Source organism: Leopardus geoffroyi, chromosome C2 (assembly GCF_018350155.1).
Source record: "Leopardus geoffroyi isolate Oge1 chromosome C2, O.geoffroyi_Oge1_pat1.0, whole genome shotgun sequence".
In the NCBI taxonomy this organism is placed as follows: Eukaryota; Metazoa; Chordata; class Mammalia; order Carnivora; family Felidae; genus Leopardus; species Leopardus geoffroyi.
In genome coordinates, this window is record NC_059333.1 from 140524321 (window position 1) to 140546611 (window position 22291).

The 22291-nt window shown below is 41.2% G+C and overlaps 1 protein-coding gene across 10 annotated transcripts in view; it reads right to left on the reverse strand.

Annotated features, from left to right (window-relative positions):
* NKIRAS1 (NFKB inhibitor interacting Ras like 1) overlaps positions 1 to 22269 on the reverse strand; it is a 45186-nt gene extending 22917 nt beyond the window's left edge. For 8 of the 10 annotated variants that reach the window (XR_006700935.1, XR_006700936.1, XR_006700934.1 and 5 more), the window contains exons 1-2: positions 22071 to 22184; positions 14909 to 15019 (exon numbers count right to left, since the gene is read on the reverse strand). Coding sequence is in view for 7 of the 10 variants with exons in the window: in XM_045436307.1 (XP_045292263.1) it covers positions 14909 to 15002 (94 nt within the window). In the remaining 3 variants the exon portion in view is untranslated. Of the gene's footprint in view, positions 1 to 14908; positions 15020 to 15138; positions 15239 to 22070 lie in introns of all 10 variants that reach the window. The other 2 variants (XM_045436300.1, XM_045436301.1) reach the window with 2 other exon arrangements.
* Between the last annotated feature and the right edge of the window lie 22 nt (positions 22270 to 22291).

Below are 22291 nucleotides of genomic sequence, written 5' to 3' on the forward strand. Positions count from 1 at the left end.
GCACAGAGCCCAATGTAGGGCTCCAACTCACAAACCACGAGATCATGACCTGAGCCAAGATCAAGAGTCAGATACTTAACCAAATGCAGCAGTCAGGCGCCCTAGCCAACACTTTTAGCATTCCTTCACATCCCGAGTCACATGAGACGGTTGACGATGGGCATTCCAGGTATTGCCACAAGGATATTTGCACAGCCCCACTATCTGTCATGGTAGGACTGCTCATATTTTGTCTTTATATCGACCACATTCACAGTTAAAAGGTTTCATTGTATCAATGATGTCACTCTAACTTCTGAAAACTTCTGTTACAGTCTTACTGAACAATCTCTATACTCATGTGAACAAGCAAGGATGTGCCATCAATCCACAGAAAAAGTATAAGGCCCTGGACCAGCAGTAAAGTTCTGGCAGGTTACTTGGTCAGGTTAAGGCTTCTTATACTGGGCTCTGTGACTGACAACATTCAATAATTTCCCATCTCTAAGACATTAAGCAACTGCAAGTGTTCCCAGTGGGGTACTGGAGGGCCTCTAGCCCAATTTAGCAAAATGCCTGCACTCTCTATACCATCTGGTAAAAAAGGAAGCCCACTGGCATCGGGTAGAACATCAAGCTGGCTTTGACCAAGCTCTTAGTTGCTCAAGCACAGGCCACAAGAAATTACTTTACTAGTATTTCCATGACCCTAAATGTGACCACTAAATGGGATGAGTTGGGCATTTTGGCAGCATGGGAAGTTAACCGTTGAACTTTTGGTCACAACTCTGCAAGGGAATAAAGATACCATATTTTCCTATTGAACAAGTATGGGGGGGGTCTATAAGGCCCTTCAGCAAGTGGAGCCCTTAACTGCCACTCTTCCAGTAACTGTCCAACTGGGTTGCCTATAAAGGGAGGCTAGATGGTACATTCACAAGAATGAAACTGCCATAACACAAGCCCCTACATTGCAAAAATGGCATGCTTACCTACAACAACAGAGTGTCCACCCCACTGGTCCCCTAGGAGCTGAATTACATGGTATCTTGGAGCCAGTAGAATATGAAACCTTTAATGATCCCCCAAGAGCCTCCTACAGAGAGACCGCCAGACAAGTAAAGGAAAGCACAAAACTTATTCCTGAAGCTGTTTGGTGTATGGGTGGCTCCCCTACAAGGAATCCCAGTCACTGAGCTACGGTAGCAATCCAACCCGACTGATACTATCCTGTTTGAGACTGGAGATAATAAAGGCAGCCAATGGGCTGAACTGAGAGCTGCCTGGATGGTATGTATGCACGAATCTTGACCCCTTACCCTCTGCATGGATAGCTGGGCTGTCTATAAAGGCCCAATGAGCTCGGGATGAATGGAAAATTTTATAGAAACCATTATGGGGGGGTTATGGAAGGATATGTGGAATAAAGGACCCTGCTCCCTCCCAAACTATTTTCCATGTCTCAGCACATAGGCCTGTCTCACCCACTAGGAATACTGAGGCAGACACCTCAGCAAAAACCAGGGGCCTTACCTCCATACAAAGTTCAGAATTGGCCCTATGTATTTATAAACACACTGGGCATTGCAGTGCTAAGGTGGGTTGGAACCTAGCAAAGGGAGCTGGCATGCCCCTTTGCTATATTGACATACTGGCAGCCATCAGTAACTGACTGATATGCTCCCATGAGACCTAGGACAGTTCCACACACAGGACACATACATCATGTGATCCAAGTGGTTTTAGACTGCCAAATTGGTTATATTAGCCGTCTACCCATGAATCAAGGGAAAAACAACACTCTAACTTGTGTGGATACAGCCACTGGACTCAGGTAAGCCCTTCCCTATAAAAGGGCCAATCAAAATGCCACCATCAGGGGCGCCTGGGTGGCTCAGTCGGTTGAGTGTCTGAACTCAGCTCAGGTCATGATCTCACTGTAAGTTGGAGCCCCCACATTAGGCTCACTGCTGTCAGCAGAGAGCCCACTTTGGATCCCTCCCTCTCTCTGCCCCTCCCACGCTCACACTCTCTCTCAAAAATAAAAAATAAACATTTTTTTTTTAAAGCTTTTTTTTTTTTTTCAACGTTTATTTATTTTTTGGGGACAGAGAGAGACAGAGCATGAACGGGGGAGGGGCAGAGAGAGAGGGAGACACAGAATCGGAAACAGGCTCCAGGCTCTGAGCCATCAGCCCAGAGCCTGACGCGGGGCTCGAACTCACGGACCGCGAGATCGTGACCTGGCTGAAGTCGGACGCTTAACCACTGCGCCACCCAGGCGCCCCAAAAATAAACATTTTTTTTTAATGCCACCATCAATGCCCTAGAACTCAGTGTCATGTACAGATATCCTCGAAGGATAGATTGTGATAGGGGAACACATTTCACTGGACATGATATGTAGGACTGGGCTCATAAAAATATACATTGAAAAGATGCTCAACATCGCTCCTCATCAGGGAAATTCAAATCAAAACCACACTGAGATACCACCTCACGCCAGTCAGAGTGGCTAAAATGAACAAATCAGGAGACTATAGATGCTGGAGAGGATGTACAGAAACAAGAACCCTCTTGCACTGTTGGTGGGAATACTGGTGCAGCCGCTCTGGAAAACAGTGTGGAGGTTCCTCAAAAAATTAAAAATACACCTACCCTTTGACCCAGCAATAGCACTACTACGAATTTACCCAAGGGATACAGGAATACTGATGCACAGGGGCACATGTACCCCAATGTTTATAGCAACACTTTCAACAATAGCCAACTTATGGAAAGAGCCTAAATATCCATCAACTGATGAATGGATAAGAAGTTGTGGTTTATATACACAATGGAATACTACTTGGCAATGAGAAAGAATGAAATATGGCCTCTTGTAGCAACGTGGATGGAACTGCAGAGTGTTATGCTAAGTGAAATAAGTCATACAGAGAAAGACAGATACCTTATGTTTTCACTCTTATGTGGATCATGAGAAACTTAACAGAAGACCATGGGAGAGGGGAAGCAGGGGGATAAAGAGAGGGAGGGAGGCAAACCATAAGAGACTCTTAAAATCTGATACTGAGAGTTGATGGGGGGTGGGAGGGAGGGGAGGGTGGGTGATGGGCATTGAGGAGGGCACCTGTTGGAACGAGCACTGGGTGTTGTATGCAAACCAATTTGACAATAAATTTCATATTTAACAATAAATAAATTAGGTTAAAAAAAATATATATATATACATTGGTGGTTTCATTTACCCTACAATCCACATACCACCAGGCTAACTGAAAGAAGAATGGCTTTTTTTTTTTTAAGTAGGCTCCATGCCTGGCACAGAGCCTAACGCAAGGCTTAAACTCACAACCCTTAGATCAAGACCTGGCCGAAGTCGAGAGTCAGACGGTCAGATGCTTAAGTGACTGAGCCACCCAGGCACCCCTCGAATGGCCTTCTTAAAGCTCAACTCAGAACTCTCTTACAGATACCACAGTTGCATGGACGGACAAGCCTTGCCAGAAGCCACACACTTGTTAAATTTGACAGAGACTAGCTGTAGCACCACCCCATACTCATGGTTAGGTACCAAAACCAGCATGCCTAGGGCTAGTGCCATCCAGAAAATGAGGCCTGAGAGGCTGGTTGCTGAGTTCACAGCAGCCCAGAGACAACTGTGGCTCCAGACTGCTCAGCCCATTCTCCTGGGCAAAGGGACACTTGAACGGGGTTAGAATGACAACTTTCCCCAGAATGGATAGGCTATTTCTTATTAGAGTGTGAGAAATGTCTCAGACAGCTGAAGCGGTCCCTGTTGATCCTACTGGAGCTGGGGCCAAAACAGTCAATATAACAAATTCCAGACAGGCACTGTTACCAAAAGGCACTCTAGTTAGTTACCTAACATGGTTGTTTGCAGCACCTTGAATTTTACATGTACAGATAGACTCTTTGGCCCTTGGGCAACAGGTCTGATAGGTCCCTCCCGTTCATGCACCTCAGGCCACCTCTGTGCTCCTGACAAAGGGCAAAGGTACTAGAATCTTCTCAATAGAGGGAGAGGATCTCCCCAGACAAGTACCTACTAAACATTTATTCTTTTATCCTTAGCCTGCTGCTTCTCTTGTTCTGGTGAAGGAAACCCTTTTCTACAATGGACATGGACATACACGGGCAGTTTAGAATGGGATTCATGCTGTATATGTGGTTTGCTCCCCTTTCATAGGTCTCTTCTGTTGCTGTTTGCTGCTGTGGCTTAGGTCTTCAACTTGAACACAGTCTGGTAAAGAAACCTACTGCCAAGAGCCCCTCTCTGATGGCTCAGGGAATACTGCAAAAGAGGTGGGCATGGGAGATTATAAGAGCCAGACTGGAGAGGCGTAAGGTGTGAACCAAATTAACACCATCTTGGACAAATCTGCCATGATGACCGCTCTGTGATCTGAAGCCTTCTTAAGCACAGTCCTCCCCAGCCCCCACGCACACTTTTTCTGTTTAACCATATCCTTGGGGCTAACGTCCTTGATCTACTCTGGAGATACTACTATGATTCTCAAACATTTCTTCCTAGGTGGTCTCCCAGCCTGTACTCCTCAGCCGCTAGGGCTGTAAAAGCAGGTCTTATGGGAGGTGGGGTTGCAGAGACCTACTTGTAGCTACCCAAGACACATTTCTGTCTGCCAGTCCCTTTAGTAAACAATTTCTTGTCAAGCTGAACTTGTTGGCCTTTTTCTTCAGTCTTCTGTCTCCTTTGGCCTTTGGAGATCATTGTGCATATACAGTTCTCTCCCTTTCAGAGAACTGTACAATGGTCAATTAAGCATGCAATAGCATTATGTCTAAAAAAAATTTACACTTTAAAAAATACTTTCTTGCTAAAAAATGCTAACCATCACCATTACAGCTCAGGGAGCTGTAATCTTTTTGCTGGTGGAGTGTTTTGCCTCAATGTTTATGGCTGCTGACTGATCAGTGTGCTAAAGGCTGGGGTGGCTGTGACAATTTCTTGAAATAAGACAACAATGAAGTATACCACATCAAATGACTCTTCCTTTCACAAAGAGTTTTTCTGTAGCATGCAATGCTGTTGGATAGCATTTTACCCACAGCAGAACTTCTTACAAAAATTGGAGTCAGTCTGGGGCACCTGGCTGGCCCAGTTGGTAGAGCATGCGACTCTTGATCGCAGGATTGTAGGTTCGAGCCCCATGTTGGGTATAGAGATTACATAAAAATAAAATCTTAAAAAAAAAAAAAAAGAGAGACAGACACACACACAAATTGGAGTCATTCCCCTCAAACCTTGTTTTTAAGCTGTGTTTTGTTTTTAAAATTTTAATACTTATTTTTGAAGGGGAGAGAGAGAGAGACAGACAGACAGTACATGAGCGGGGGAGGGACAGAGAGAGAGGGAGATACAGAATCCAAAGCAGGTTCCAAGCTGTCCGCATGGAGCCTGACACAGGACTCGAACTCACGAGCTGTGAGATCATGACCTGAGCCGAAGTGGGACACACAACAGACTGAGCTACCCAGGCGCCCCTGTTTTTGTTTGTTTAGTAATCTCTACACCCAATGTGGGGCTAAACCCACAATGCTCAGATCAAAAGTCACACACTCTTCCAAATGAGCCAGCCAGGTACCCCCTTGCTGCTGCTTCTATCAGCTCAGTTTATGTGATACTCGTAAATCCTTTGTTGTTATTTCAACAATCTTCACAGCACATTCACAGAAGTAGATTCTACCTCAAGAAACCACTTTCTTTGCTCATTCAGAAGAAGCAAATTCTCATCAGCAAAGTTTTACCATGAGATTGCAACAATTCAGCCCCATCTTCAGGTTCCACTTCTAATTCTAGTTCTCTTGCTCTATCACATCCAGAGTTACTTCTCCCACTGAAGTCTCAAACCCCTCAAAGGCATTCTTGAGGGTTGGAATCAACTTCTTCCAAACTCCTGTTAAAGTTGGTATTTTGACCTCTTCCCATGAATCATAAATGTTCTTAATGGCATTTAGAATGGTAAATCCTTTCCAGAAAGTTTCAACCTATACTCTGCCCAGATCCATCAGAGGAATCATGACCTATGGTAGCTATAACCTTACAAAATAAATATATTTCTTAAATGGTAAGACTTAAAAGTCAAAATGACTCCTTGATCCATGGGCTACAGGATGAATGTTGTATTAGCAGGTATAAAAGCATTAATCTTGTTGTACATTTCCATCATATCTCTTGGGTGACTAGTCAATGAATAGTCAATGAATAATATTTTAAAAGGAGTCTTTATTTTCTGAGCAGTAGGTCTCAACAGTGGACTTAAAATATTCAGTAAACCATGTTGTAAACAGATATGCTCTCATCTAGGCTTTGTTTTTCCATTTATAGATTACAAGCAGAGTAGATTTAGCCTAATTCTTAAGGGCCCTAGGATTTTCAGAATGGTCAATGAACATTGGCTTCAACATAAAGGCCCCAGCCACATTAGTCCCTAATGAGAGTCAACCTGTCCTTTGAAACTTTGATGTCAGGCATTGACTTCTTCTAACTATGAAACTCCTAGACGGCATCTTCTCCCAACATAGGGCTGTTCATCTACACTGAAAATCTATTGTTTATTTTTTTTTTTAATTTTTTTCATGTTTATTTATTTTTGACACAGAGAGAGAGAGAGACAGAGCATGAGTGGGGGAGGGGCAGAGAGAGAGGGAGACACAGAATCCGAAGCAGGCTCCGGGCTCTGGGCTGTCAGCACAGAGCCCGACACGGGGCTCAGACTCACAAACCGTGAGATCATGACCTGAGCCGAAGTCAGACGCTCAACCGACTGAGCCACCTAGGTGCCCCTAAAAATCTATTGTTTAGTGTAGCCACCTTCATTAGTTACCTTAGCAAGATCTTCTGGATAATTTGCTACAGCTTCTACAACCACACTTGATACTTCACTTTGCACTTTTATGTTATAAAGATGGCTTCTTTAACTTCTTGAACCAACAACCTCTGCTAGCTTCAAACTTTTCTTCTGCAGCCCCCTCACCTTTTCTGTCTTCACAGAATTGAAGAGTTAGGGCTTTGCTCTGTATTAGGCTTTGGCTTAAGGGAATGCTGTATGGCTACTTTGATCTTCTATCCAGACCACTAAAACTTTCCCCATATCAGCACTAAGGCAATCAGTGTGTTCACTGAAGCGGCAGGTTTTTTTTTTTTTTTTTCACGTTTACTTTTGAGAGAGACAGAGTATGAACACGAGAAGGGGAGGTGAAAAGGGGGAGTCAGAATCTGAAGCAGCCTCCAGGTTCTGAGCTGTCAGCACAGAGCCTGATGCGGGGATAGAACTCACAAGCTGTGAGATCATGACCTGAGCTGAAGTTGGACACTCAACCAACTGAGCCACCCAGGCACCCCAGCACTTTTTTTAAAAGTTTACTTATTTTGAGAAGAAAGAGAGTGCAGAGGAGGGGCAGAGAGAGAGACAGAGAGAGAGAGAGAGAGAGAGAGGAAGAAGAAGAAGAGTAGTAGGAGGAGGAGGAGGAGAGAAAATCCCAAGCAGGCTCCACCCTGTCAGTGCAAAGCCCAACACAGAGCTCAGTCCCCAGAACCTTTGAGATTATTACCTGAACTGGGATCAAGACTTGGGACGCTTAACCAGCTGAGGCATCAAGGCGCCCCTGGAGCAGCACTTTTAATTTTCTTCAAGAACTTTCCTTTGCATTCATAATTTGACTAACTAGTGCAAGAGGTCTAGCTTTCAGCCTATCTCAGCTACCACATGCCTTCCTCACTCAGCTTCATCATTTCTAGCTTTTAATTTAAAGTGACAGATGTGCAACTCTTCCTTTCATATGAACACTTGGAGACCACTGTAGGGTTATTAAGTGGCCTTATTTCAATGGTGTTGTGTCTCAGAGAATAGGGAAGTCTGAGGAGAGGGCAAGAGATGGGGTAACAGCCTATTTGGTGGAACAGTCAGACCAGACCACACACAACATTTATCTATTTAGTTCACTGTCTTATATGGGCACAGTTCATGATGCACCAAAACAATTATAATAGTAACATCAAACACCACTGATTGTACATCAAGATAACAAAAATAATAATAATGAAAAAGTTTGAACTATTGTGAGAATTACCAAAATGTGACACACAGACACAAAGCGAGCAAATGCTGTTGGAAAAAATGGCACCGATGGACTTGCTCAGGGTCACTACAAACCTTAAATTTGTAAACAACATGGTATCAGCAGAACATGCCATCGTAAAATGAGGTATGCTTGTATAGGTTTTTGAAAACTCTTGCTATAGTTTTCCTAAACAACCTAAATACTGTTGAATGATTTGTTAAAGGTTCCTTACATAAAATATCTGTAAGTATTAAATAAAAAATCCATCAAGTATTAGATTGAAAGGAATATCAAATAATGATAAACGGATTGGAACAAGAGAAACCAAATACTTTTATCGCTATCATTATTTTTTTCTTATTTTATTTATTTATTTTGGGAGAGAGAGAAAGCTCAAGGGGAAAGGTGCAAAGAGAGTGAGAGAGAGGGAGACACAGAATCCTAAGTAGGTTCCACACCACCCGTGCAGAGCCTGATGTGGGGCTGGAACTCACAAACTGAGAGCATGACCTGAGCCAAAGTCGGACGCTTACCTAAGCCACCCAGGCATCCCACTATAATTCTTTATATAAAGGAATGTGTTTAAAGTTTAATAGGGAAAAATTATTCACAGCTTAGAGTATATGTACAATCCTGTGATAAATTAAGCTACCTTAGGGAAATTAAAGTTATTCTATTAAGACACAAACTTATTGGGCTTTGATTATAAAAAAATTTAACGGCAAACTTACCCAGACTTTTGTCATGGTGGATGTTTTATCCACCAAAAGTCAGGCTGGTCCTCCTCCCCCACCCTCCACCTTCAAATTTAAGCCTTTTAATATTTTGTACTTTATAAATCAACTGAAGCTATAACTCTTCCATCCACTCGATCTCCTCTCCCACTCTATGCTACTGAGCAACTACCCCTCCCCCCACACCAGCAGAAGACTAAGGGAGCAATCTCTGGAGAAGGTGAAACAGAGTATGCCTGGACTGTAGGATAGAGGGTATTAGTTCCATAGTGAAAACGGGGCAGTTGAGTAACATGCTCCCTTTACTCCCAAAATATAGGCAGCCAGGTCTTTATTCTTTAGGTACAAGAATATGGCCAGTAAAAAAGGAAAATACCTAAATATACTAATAACCAGGGTTCCCCGAGCAAATGCGCCACCCAGATCACCTTATAGTGAAGCTCCAAGTCATAAACCCTATCCACACACTTAGAGCTTTCATTTAGCTTTTTAGTTCTTCATTCTTAATTAAGAGCAGATAACCAAGAATTACCAGACACTCCAGGAAAAAAAGACCAAAAATCAGAAAAGAGCGCCCTAGGGGTGCCTGGGTGGCTCAGGCAGTTGGGTGTCTGACTGTGGCTTAATTAGGTCATGATCTCGGCTTGTGGGTTCAAGCCCTGTGTTGGGCTCTGTGTTGACAGCTGGGAACCTAGAGCCTGCTTCAGATTCTGTGTTTCCCTCTCTCTCTGCCACTCCCCAACTTTTGAGTGCTTTCTTTCTCTTTCTCAAAAGTAAACAAACATAAAGAAAGAAAGAAAGAAAGCAAGCAAGCAGAACACCTTAGAGGGAAAAGACTATGCAAAGAAAACAAAAACACTACCCAGTATTTACTAAAAGGGATAAGACAGGGCATCCATGAAATAAGAACAGGATTCTAAGAAGTGCAAATTCAACAGAAGGGCTGCAGTATAAAGATGAGGAATATTCAAAAAGTGAAACAACATATTGAGAGATGGAAGATAGAAGAGAAACTTAAAAGTTAGAGAACTAGTCCGGAAGGTCCAGCATCCAAAAGAGAGTTCCAGAAAAGAGAACAAATACATAGAGGAGGGAAAGCCTCCAAAAATAATTCAGAACTTAAGAACATTCATTTCCATGTTGCAAGTACCCACTGAGTGCCCAGTACCATTGGTGGAAGGTAATTTGATACACCACTGTGAATTTCACAACACAAAAAAAGGGCCACAAAAGCTTCCACATCCAAAGCGTCAAGAATCACAATGGCTCCCAGCTTCTCAAAAGCAACACTGGAAGCAATAAGAGAATCTGGTAAAATTGAAAACACACATCCTCTATGAACCAGCAATTTCACTCCTACATATATAAGCCAGGAACTATCTATATAATAGCTGGGATAAGTGTACCAGACTGTTTATAATAGCATTATTTCTAATAGCCCAAGCTAGAATTAATCAAAATGTTCACCAAAATAGAAGAGATGAATTTAGGGATACTCATATAATAAAACACCATAATTTATGAAGTTTAAACTGCAGCTACCTACAACAGTACGGATGTATCTTACAAATATAACGCTGAGCAAAAGAAGACAAAAACTGAAGAATTCTATACAGTATGATTCCACTGACAAAGTAAACAACTGGCAAAAATAAACTATATCATTTAGTGATACATATATAGATGGAAAAACTATAAAGAAAATAAGGGAATGATTAACCAAAAGTCAAGGGAAGGGCTGAGTTGTGACTGGAGAGAGAAACATGGGCAGCTACTGAAGTGCCTCAATATTCTACTTTTTGACCTGCATGGAGATTACAAAGATTTGTTTTATAATTATTAAGCCATACATATGTTTTATGAATTGTTCTATGTGTATGATGAATTTTATAATAAAAGAAGAAAGATGATAATGGAACAATGCTTGCAAAATTCTGAATGGAAATTATTCTCAGTTTGGAATTCTATATCCATCAAAATTATAATTTTGAGAGTAAAAGGCATTTTCAAACATATGAAGACTAAAAAAATGTATCATGTATGTTTCCTCAGGTAACTATTTGAAGAGGCTTTCCATCAACATTAGTGCATAATCATAAAGAGGAAGACATCAGATCTAGAAAACAGACCCTAACACAGAGGTACAGGAAATCACATAGACAACAGTAAATATCGTTATTCAGAAGCCCCAGGATTACTACCATGTACCAGGCATAGAGGGCATTTTAAGGGCTGTCATGACCTGATGCTCCGTTCCTTTGTACAACCTCTAAAACCCATAAAAAGTCCTGAAAGATATGCCTCACCAAAACGGCACAAACCCAAAGAAGATGACAAGATACCTAAGAAATAGGAACTCAAACCCAGGAAGAAAGAAAGGTAAAGAAAAGCTCCACAGTGATAGCTGTGTAATAGGCCTGGATAAGAGGATCACTAGCTCCTGGAAGGATATGGCCAAGGGGAAAAAAAGAGAATATCTGGTATAGCTGACTTTGTAAAAACTGAGAAATATGTATACATGTAGAAGAATTAGCAAAAAGTATAAACAAAACTAAAGAAATAACAAAGCAAATATTAGCCTCCAGAATAACAAAAACAAAGAAAAGAAACAATCATAGTACAGAACATTGCTCAGCTAAGAATATTTACATGTGCCAGCAGCTCTTGAAGTATGGTCTAAAGATCACCTGATGTCTCCTTTCAGGGAATCCATGTGGGCAAAACTATTTTCATAATGATCTAAGACATTTTTCTTTTCCACTGTGTTGACATTTGCACTGATGACGCAAAAGCAATGGTAGATAAAACTGCTGGCACCTTAATACAAATCAAGGAAGAGCACCAACTGTATTAGTTGTATTTTTCACCACATCTGCACTTTGGAAAAAAAAAGCCAATTTCACTTACGAATGCCCTTCATGAAGCATTAAAAATTACTGACTTTATTAAATCTCAATCCTTGAGTATACATACTTACATTTTTTAATATTCCATGGGATTAATGGGAGTGTGCATAAAGTATTAATGCATAATGAATTGTGGTAATTGTCTGGAGGAAAAGCTCTTGGGTTTGAGCGGCAAACTGAAGTAGCCACCTTTTTTTTTTTTTTTTTTTTTTAAAGACGAAATGACAGGGGCACCAGGGTGGCTCAGTTAGTTAAGCAACTGACTCTTGATTTTGGCTAAGGTCATGATCCCAGGGTCCTGGGACTGAGCCCTGCATCAGGCTCTGTGCGTGGAGCCTGCTTAAGATTCTTGCGCTCTCTCTCTCTCTCTGCCCCTCTCCCCTGCTCGTGTGCTCTCTCTCTTAAATAAAAAAAAGAAGAAGAACAAAAAGAATAAGAGGAAAGAAGAAGAAAGAAGAAGAAGAAGAAGAAGGAATGACAGGAAAACTATGTTATTTGGGGGTATTTAATAGACATTTTCTCAAAAATGAATTAAGGAAGGGGCACCTAGGTGACTCAGGTTGAGTGACTGACTCTTGATTTCAGCTCGGGTTCAAGCCCCAAGTCAGGCTCTGCACTGACAGGATGGAGCCTGCTTGGGATTCTCTCTCTCTCTCTCTCTCTCTCTCTCTCTCTCTCTCTCTCTACCCCTGCCCCAAAAATAAACATTTTTTTTAATAATTAAAAAAATGAATTAAGGGAGCCTATGGTTTTCAAGGAAAATAACTGACATTATTTATTGTCAATGATGAAATGTGAGCTTTCAAGAAAGTGAAAATAAGAACTGTATCTATCCCCATGAACTCAGTAGCTTCTCAGTACTGATAAGACTGGTGATGATATTAATAAATGTTACCTGGAAGATCTGCTTATCTTAGTCAGCCAGCATTTTTCAAATGGCCCATTTACGATGTTAAAAAACCACGGTTGGGTAAAAATCCCATTCGTTGGGTAAAAAACCACTGTTGGGTGGCTCAGTCGGTTAACTGTCCAACTTCAGCTCAGGTCATGATCTCACAGTCTGTGAGCCCCCACGGCAGGCCCTGTGCTGCTGGAGCCTGCTTCCGATTCTGTGTCTCCCTCTCTCTCTGCCCCTACCCCACTCATGCTCTCTGTCTCAAAAATAATAAAAACATTAAAAAAAATTTTTTTTAATTCCATTCATAGTCCAAGAGAGATCAATGAGATTTTAATGTAAGAGTGGGGATAGTTCACTGATGTGGTTTCGGATTCCATATCGCAATAACCTTTGAGTAACCACCACGTGTTGAGTTTTAGTGAAATACCAAAAAAGAATATCCACGATAATCTGGAAAGGCTATTAACATACTACCTCTTCCAATGATTTATCTGTATGAGGCCAGGTTTTCTTCATATATTTCAACTAAAAAAAAACATACCACAACTGATTAAATACAAAAGCTAGTAGACATAATCCAGCTGCCTTCTAGTAAGCTGGACATTAGATTTTCAAAAAATGTAAATCAGGGGCGCCTGGGTGGCTCAGTCGGTTAAGCTTCCGACTTCGGCTCAGGTCGTGATCTCGCGGTCCGTGAGTTCGAGCCCCGCGTCAGGCTCTGTGCTGACAGCTCGGAACCTGGAGCCTGCTTCTGATTCTGTGTCTCCCTCAATCTGACCCTCCTCCCCCCGCCCCATTCATGCTCTGTCTCTCTCTGTGTCAAAAATAAATAAACGTTAAAAAAATTTTTTTAAAAATGTAAACCAATGCTCATCCTCACACCAAATTTTTTGAAATATAATTTTTCATAAAAATGTTATCTTAGCATGTAATAAATGTATTATCTAAGAAATTTTAAAATTTCTCAGTTTTATTTCTAACACAGTAAAAATATTGAACAACAAAACCTAAACAAAACCTGTTTGGGTTTTTTTTTTTTCTAAATGTTTATTTATTCTTGAGACAGAGACAGCGTGTGAACAGGGGAGGGGCAGAGAGAGAGGGAGACACAGAATCTGAAACAGGCTCCAGGCTCTGAGCTGTCAGCACAGAGCCTGACATGGGGCTGGAACTCACGAACTGTAAGATCATGACCTGAGCCGAAGTCGGACGCTCAACCGAGTCACCCAGACGCCCCCTGTTTGGGGTTTTAAGAGGGTCAAGGGATTTTCTCCCCCAGACATAATTTATTTTGGCACAGGCATAAATTAGAATCAGGAGGTAAAATATTAAGATTCAATAGTGCAGCATTTGTGGCAGGAGAGATTCTGAAACTAAAGGGTTTCAGAACTGCTGGCACCAGCATCATAATAAAACCAAAATTGTTAAATATTATTTTGGGAAGGTAGAAGAGAAGCAGAGCTCATCAAAATGGTTAATAAAAGTACGATAGAAATGTGCTCTGGGGCACCTGGGGGGCTCAGTTGGTTGAGAGTCCAACTCTCAATTTCAACTCAGGTCATGATCCCAGGGTTGTGGAATTGACCCCACATCAGGCTCTGAGTGTGGAGCCTACTTAAGATTCTCTTTCTTTCTCTCTCTCTCTCCCCCCCTCCCTGTTTGCATGTGCTTGCTGTCTAAATTTAAAAAAAAAAGCTTTTTTAATTAAAATAAAAAATGAAAAAAAGCCAGGGATACTGTCCTTTTCACCTCTATACCCTCACAAGGCCTCATCACAGCTGTATTTAGTAATCATCTAACTCAATGAATGCATAAATGAATGACATAACCCAATTCACAAAATTAGGTCATATTAGAGCAAACAGCTATTTCTCCCATTTTTACAACTTATACAACAGTATTGGGAAGTCATGTTTGAAACCTGAATGAGAGATCATTCAGTCTATTCTCAAGTCAGTGATTCTATGACTCTGAGACAACTATTCATTACGTAAATACACAGGAAACCACATATATAAAAGGTTACACACACACACATTTGTTTTCTTACCTGTTGTAACTTACAGCAAATACTCTTGAATTTCAATAACTAAGATTTTTTTTCTCTCCCCTATTTCCCCCATTCCCCTGGCTTTCAATCTCTGTTGACTTCTACTACCCTTTACGTCCTTCTGGATTACACCTCACTTTCGTGTACCATCATGCACCTTTAGGTTAGCATGACCAACAAAAGACACCGAGCAGTTCCAAGAACTTACAGAGAAACCAGACAAAAAAAGTCTTACCAATAGTATGATTCCCATAAAGGAGCTGCTCCAAAATTGCTGTTTTCCCCACAGATAACAAGCCACAAACCACAACCTTGCAGCCCTTTCCCATCTTCTCTCAGGATGTCACTGTGAAGAGAAGAGAAGATCTGTGAAACTGTATACTGTTCAAATCAACCTTTTTCTTTCTATGTTTAAATAAGTCATACATACAGAGGGGAGAATTTCAAAAATAAAAAAATATAGATATACAGTAAAGCATATGCTTCCAAACCCCACTCCTAGTCTGCCATTTGCTCCTTTAGAACAATCAGTTACCAGTTTCTTAAATATTTTTGCAGAGCTAATCTAGATAAACACAAGAATACATATAGATATGAATACATGTTTATTTTTTTAAAAACCCACATTTTATACAAAGAATACTTCAACATTGATTATGTCTACAGGAATCTGAGTCAAATCCTAGATGAAACCAGTTCTTGAAAGATACTTCCTGCTCATCAAGATTTACCTGGAAAAATCAACATTTAAGCAAAACTTTAAGGAGACATGAAGACAAAAATCTGGATAGAGAATGATCCTCATTTTTTAGAGAAACATTAATGCTATTAAGTTCATCAATTTTTATGAAGAGAGTGAGAAACTGGATTTTGGTAGCCACTTGGTCATACTACCTTTTGAGTCACACTTCTTAATGCTAGAAAAATTGCTCAGGCACTTTAAACCAGAAAGAAAATGAAAACTCCTTTCTCCTAGCTTCTTAACATATCCAAGGAACGGCAAGACCAGGTAATATTTTCTTCATTCTCCTCAAAGCTTTGATTTCCCAGAAGTCAAGGCATCAGAAGCCAGGGCAGAAAGGGAAAAAAAAAAAAAAAGTTCACTGAATACAACAGAGTAACTTGAGAAAGGAATTAAAATTTCCACACTGCCTTCTGCCATCTCCACCACCTTATTTCCCCCAATTGTCTTCTTAAGAAGTACAGAACATGCAGTAACTCAGACTAAAAGGGATGCCACGACTCCTTCAAGGCAGAAACAACTACGCCAAGAAAGTACAGGTGAGCATTCAAAGGGTTGCCAGGTACCTTTCTGCGTGTGCATGTGTGTTGTGCATCACTATCGTGTGTGTGTGTGTGTGTGTGTGTGTGTGTGTGTTGTTGTTGTTGTTGGGTTTTACCAACACAATATTAAGCAACAAATATTAAGCAACAAATGAACTTCCTATAACTCTTCTCTATTTTCTCAAGTCTATAATACTTTATGACCCAAATCAGCCACGACACTAATCTGCTGACAGGAACAATTTTAATGCTACTATTATTGTAGCACTGTCATAACACAGCACTCATTTCCAGAGCAGTCCATTACATTTTACTGGTAGAGAAATAATCATCACTTATGTAATGCAACCGTTATTTCCTAGGTGGCATGCTTGGGATCCTTCCAAATCTTCCCAAGAATATTTATCACTTGTTTCCACAAGAACTATGTCTCTTAAGGGACTTTTTTTTTTTTAATGTTTATTTATTGGCGGGGGGAGATGAGAGGGGGAGGGACAAAGAGAGAAGGACACAGAGAATCCCAAGCAGGCTCCGTGCTGTCAGTGCACAGTCTGACGTGGGGCTTGAATTTAACAGCCCAAGATCAAGAACTGCATGCTCTACCAAGGTAGTCAGACAGATGCCCCTCTTTTTATAAATATATTTTCAACAAAACTGCAATAGAAAAATTCTCAGCCTTAATTTGTAATTGGAGAGCTTTGTGTAATATAGATCATCTACAGTAGGTATCTCCTATGTCAGCAACTATGGCCTATTGTAAAACATTTTTTACACATACCTCTAAATTTATGATTAATCTAATATCATCTCATTTATCATAGGATTCTACACTTTCTGTATATTGTGGTCTCCTCTAAGTTATTATGCCACTGAATCTTTAACGTTTTTTAAAAAAGGCTTTTAGTGATAATCGTGAAAATTTATAGGGAGTTGCCACTTGACCACACGTCACCAAAAGTTTAAAAAATAAATCTGACAGAGGATAAGAAAAATGATGGCAGTATCTCTACAACAATTCTGTTGTCAGAAAAGGTTGCTGTTGGAATCTAAATTCTAATTTTTCTATTATTATTTCTCTTCCTCTAAAAATGTCTCAGCCCAGAATTTCTAAATACCAATACTTACCTTCTCTCCTCTTCCTGTTCAATATGAAAATGTCCCTTTACCACACATTATATCAATCTTCAAACAAATACAAGTTGTTTAAAAGGGCAGGTACATACTGTAGTTAAGTGAACCAGGCAGTTAAAAGGAAAAAAAAATTATTAATAGCAACAGACCTCCCCACCCATCCCCCCCACAACACACACACTCCATAAAATGGAGGCTAATCCAAGTTCTGGGGACTGTATCAAACTGGGAAAATGCTGAAACCAACAGAATCCTGAGAAATTCAGAAATTAAATATATCAGTCTTTGGAAGTGGTTTTAATATATCTGCTTTAATTTTTTTTAATGTTTATTTTTGAGAGAGAAAAAGAGCATTAGCGGGGGAGGGGCAGAAAGAGAGAGGGAGACACAGAATCTGAAGGAGACTCCAGACTCTGAGCTGTCAGCACAGAGCCCCACGAGGTGCTCAAACTCAAGAACCAGGAGATCATGACCTAGGCCAAATTCAGACACTTAAGTGACTGAGCCACCCAGGTGCCCCAATATATCTGCTTTAAAAGTGGCATACTACAATTGTACTTTGATCACTCATTGATATTAGGATTAATGGATGAAGTGTGTTAAAAATACCCATTAGTTTGAATTTCTGTGTGTGTGTGTGTGTGTGTGTGTGTGTGTGTGTAAGTAAACTGGGGAAGTTGTTTAGGTATATCAGAGAATCTCCATCAAGGGCAAACAGTACAAATAACTGAATAGAGGTTACTCAAACACTAGGTATGGATTTTAAGATATTTTACAAGGAAGGAAACAAGATAAAACAGAGTAAACCATGTTAAATATATCATACCATGAGAAACAAAACAAAGATGAAAGAATAGATGTCATTAATCAAAGCATAGCTGAAACATTCTAAGTTCTTCAAGTGACCTGCTACCATCAAGTATGAATTTATAAAACAAAATAACATTAGTATTTAATGTAAGGCTTTGAACAAATAACATTAAACATTCACACAAAAACAATTTTCTATATATGATCATGATGGTGGGGACTTACATTACATGTATGGAAGTGGTTCTCACACTTTTATATACTCAGATTTACAAATGAAAAACTACTAGCAGCTTAGTTCTTTAAGTATTATAATGTATCACAATTCCCAAACATAATAAATATGCACCATTTCCTTCCAACACAAAAAGGAGGTCATCTGCAGTACACTGAATGGGCAGTAAATCACATGAATAGATCCTGGGGGTGGCCAAGCCTCCTTTGTAAATATAGCTTTCAAGTGTTTGAAAGGCTCCAGAGTAGATGGATGACCATTAAGGTTCCTTTCAACACTGTGAAGCTATGACAGCAGAAACTGCTTACCCAGAAACTGCATCTGAGATTATTAATACTGAGATTAGTACAAAAGCACTAGTTAGAACTACTTGGTACAGTCCACACCCTAAGTAACTGCTGGACAATAAAATTCAGTCTGTGACCTATTCATCTTCATCTGATACAAATGACTGGAGAGAACATGCTTAACAGGGAAAATTCAATGCAGTCTTAACTACATATTGCTTTGCTCTCCAGGCTAATCAATAATGTTGCTAGAGAATAAAAACATGACCTGATCCATTCCTGTGTAAAACACTGAGCTTGGTCAATATTCCCTTTAAAGAGCTGTCAGAAACCACTGCCCCAAACTGTCAGTACTTGTGTTTTTCTAGGGAAATCATTCTACTTTTATAAGTAAAACACAAGTTTTTTCATGCTACCAAAATAATATTAATACTGAAACAAGATCATAGATGTTATAGATCATATTATGAAGCTTCATGTAGGGAAAGCATCTACACTGTGTATTTATTTATTTATCTATGCAAACATCATGTACTGTGTGCAACACTTTTACTTACCCACATATGAAAGCATTTCACATAAACATACATTAAAGTTTTGTAAACAATATTGCAAATAAAATATAATAAGCAGATTCCAGCCTTCCATTCTTTTATTCATTCAGTAAATATTTACTGAAGTCTTACCAAAATGCCAGGCATGAGGGACAAACTATTGGGCAAAACCAGAAATGATACCTGCCCTCAGGAATCTCAAAATCAATTGGAAAATACCAGTCCAAATCTTGCAAAACTGCTAGGAAACAAATTAAGAAACAAAACTGCAAAAGCTAATTAAGAAATTAGCGATTACTCGCATTGCCAGAATTTCTTTCCAAATGATTCAACCAACTTTGTAGTCTAACATGGCGCTCAAATTCATGACCAGGAGATCAAGGGTCACATGCTCTACAGACTGAGCCCTTTTTTATTTTTTAATTAAAATTTTTTATAATCAGCCATTCTTTTTTTTTTTAAGTTTATTTATTTATTTTGAGAGAGAGAGAGAGGGCGAGGGAGAGACAGAGAGAGAGAAAGTGCATGTCATTAAGGGGCAGAGAGATGGGGGGGGAAGAGAGAGAAAAAGAGAATCCCAAGCCGGCTCCTCACTCTCAGCAGAGAGCCTAAAGCTGGGCTCAAACCCAGCAACCTTGAGATCACGACCTGAGCCAAGGTCAGATGCTTAACTAATGAGCCACCCAGGCCCTTATAATCAGTCATTCTTAACTCATTTTTCTCACACCCACATCTGCTCCATCAGTAAATCCTCTACCTTTGAAACACATCCAGCGCTGGACTACTTACCACCTCCACCACTCATCAGTGGTCAGAGGCACTATCTTCCCTTACCTGGTCTCTCAATGATGCCTATGTCATAATCCCCAACACCTGCGAGTATTTTATTTTACACAGTAGAAGGTACTTTGTGGCTGTGATTAAATTAAGAACCTCAAAATGGGAGATTATCCTGGATTATCTCGGTGGACCCAGTATAATCACATGTGTCCTTTAACAGGGAGAGAAGTTTGTCAGAGAGAAACAAAGATATGAAGATTCTAGGGGCGCCTGGGTGGCTCAGTCGGTTAAGCGGCCGACTTCGGCTCAAGTCATGATCTCGAGGTCTGTGAGTTCCAGCCCTGCGTCGGGCTCTGTGCTGACAGCTCAGAGCCTCGAGCCTGTTTCAGATTCCGTGTCTCCCTCTCTCTGACCCTCCCCTGTTCATGCTCTGTCTCTGTCTCAAAAATAAATAAAACGTTAAAAAAAAATTAAAAAAAAAGATATGAAGATTGTATCCTGCTGGCTTTGAAAATGAGGGGGTCAGGAGCCAAAGAATGCAGGTGGCCTCTAAAAACTGGAAAACTTAGGCAAATGGATTCTCCCCTAGTTTCTCTAAAAGGAACACAGCAGGGCACCTGTATGGCTCAGTCCCTTAAACCCTGACTCTTGATCTCAGCTCAGGTCATAATCTCATGGGGTTGTGAGACAGGGCCCAGGGCGACTGAGCCCCTGCATTGGCTCTGTGCCAACAGTGTGGAGCCTGCCTGGGTTTCTCTTTTGTCCTCACTTTCTGACCCTCCCCCATTCATGCACGCCCTCTCAAAATAAATAAGTGAACTTAAAAAAAAAAATACATAAAAGGAACGCAGCAATCTGACCTGTGTAAGAGAACAAATTTGTGTTGTCTTAGCCAGTATATTTTCTGTAATTAGCACAAGGAAACTAATACAACCCCCTAGTCTCTCTGCTTCAACTTTTCCCCCTCTTTTGGCCTCAGAGCTGCAATCCAAATAATCCTTTAAAAAATGTAAATCACAAGAAGTCACCCGTCTGCTTGAAATCTTCCAATACTTTTTGGGTGCCTGGCTGGCTCAGTCAAAAGAACATGTGACTCTTCATCTTCAGCTCCTGAGTTCCAGCCCCATGTTGGGTGTAGAGATGAATAAACTCAAAATCTTCCAATAGTTTTGAATTCAGACAGTGTGAAAACCCAAAGTCCTCCTAAGAACCTTCACCTCATATCATAGGCTAGTTTCCCTTGTGGCAGATTGCTGTTTTTGTATGAATGCAGGCATACTCTAGCCTCCAGCACTTTTCCTTTTGACTAAAATCAGTCCCTACATCTCTAAGGCTTACATCCTTCAGGTCTTTTTTCCCAAATGTTATTTCTCAGGAAGACTTATCCTGAATATTCCTTCCAAAAATTTTGATGCCCACACTCACTATCCCTTCCCTCCCTTAAATGTTTCTTTAGTACTTATCACCGAATATAATACATATCTGATTTACGTTTATTGCCCATTTCCAAGAAAGCTAGAATTTTCACTGACTACTGCTGCATCCCCAGAAGCTGGGACACTACCTGGCACGTATTAACCATTTCATCAATATTTGCTGACTGAATCAATGATCCATGTGAGGATTCTTGGAATGGTAAAGCTACGATTAATCAACAAACAAACAAAAAGGTAATAAGGGGGGGGGGGGGGGAATAACCCAAACAGGTATTAAAAGGTAAACTACGTGACTGCATCAAAAATGAAAATACTCTGGAGACGCAAAAAACTGGTAAACAATTTTTCAACAAAGAACGCAGCAAAACGCATTTTCTCGGCATTTCTTCCCGAAACGCTCGCACCTGCCAAGCAGGTCATAATATTTTAGGCAAAAATAAATATTTTGCCTTCCTATAAAAACTATGATTCTGACGTAGCAAATCTGGGAGAAAGTCGGTACAGAGGAAAGGCACGGTCATGGAAAGGTGCCCAGCCGCCCGTGCTCCCCTCCCTAGCCCCCCAGTTCCCCACCCTCCGACCGTCTTTAGGGCAAAATCCCTCCGAACCGGGGCCTGCGGAGGCTGAAGCCCGAAGGCGAGGCGCGCGCCCCCACCCGCGAAGCCCTGACACCCCGAACGTCTTATTTGGTGGCTGGGGCAGCGTCGTGGGGGTCTGCCACAGAGCCTCGGGCAGCGTCGCGAGGGTCTGTCACACAGCCTCGGGGCTCAGGCTAGAGGGAAAAGGGGCACCGACAGCGCCGCACTGGGGAATTCGCCCCGGATCTCAAGTGGAAAGCCTACGGTGCGTGAGGCGATCCCTCGGACCTCAAGGCACAGACCTGTACACCTCCGCAGACTCCAAACGCAGCGGCGCTCCGACAGCGCGGCTCCACCACTGGCTTCGGCCACCAGAGCCCCGCCCCCAACTTGCCTCCGCCCGGCTGCAGCTCGGTCACGGACGCTCGCCGGCAGAGGCCCAGCCACCCACTCTCGCCCTTTGAGCTGCCCCTGCCTCTCAAACTCAAACCCTGAGGAACAGGGGGCGGGACAATAGGAGAGG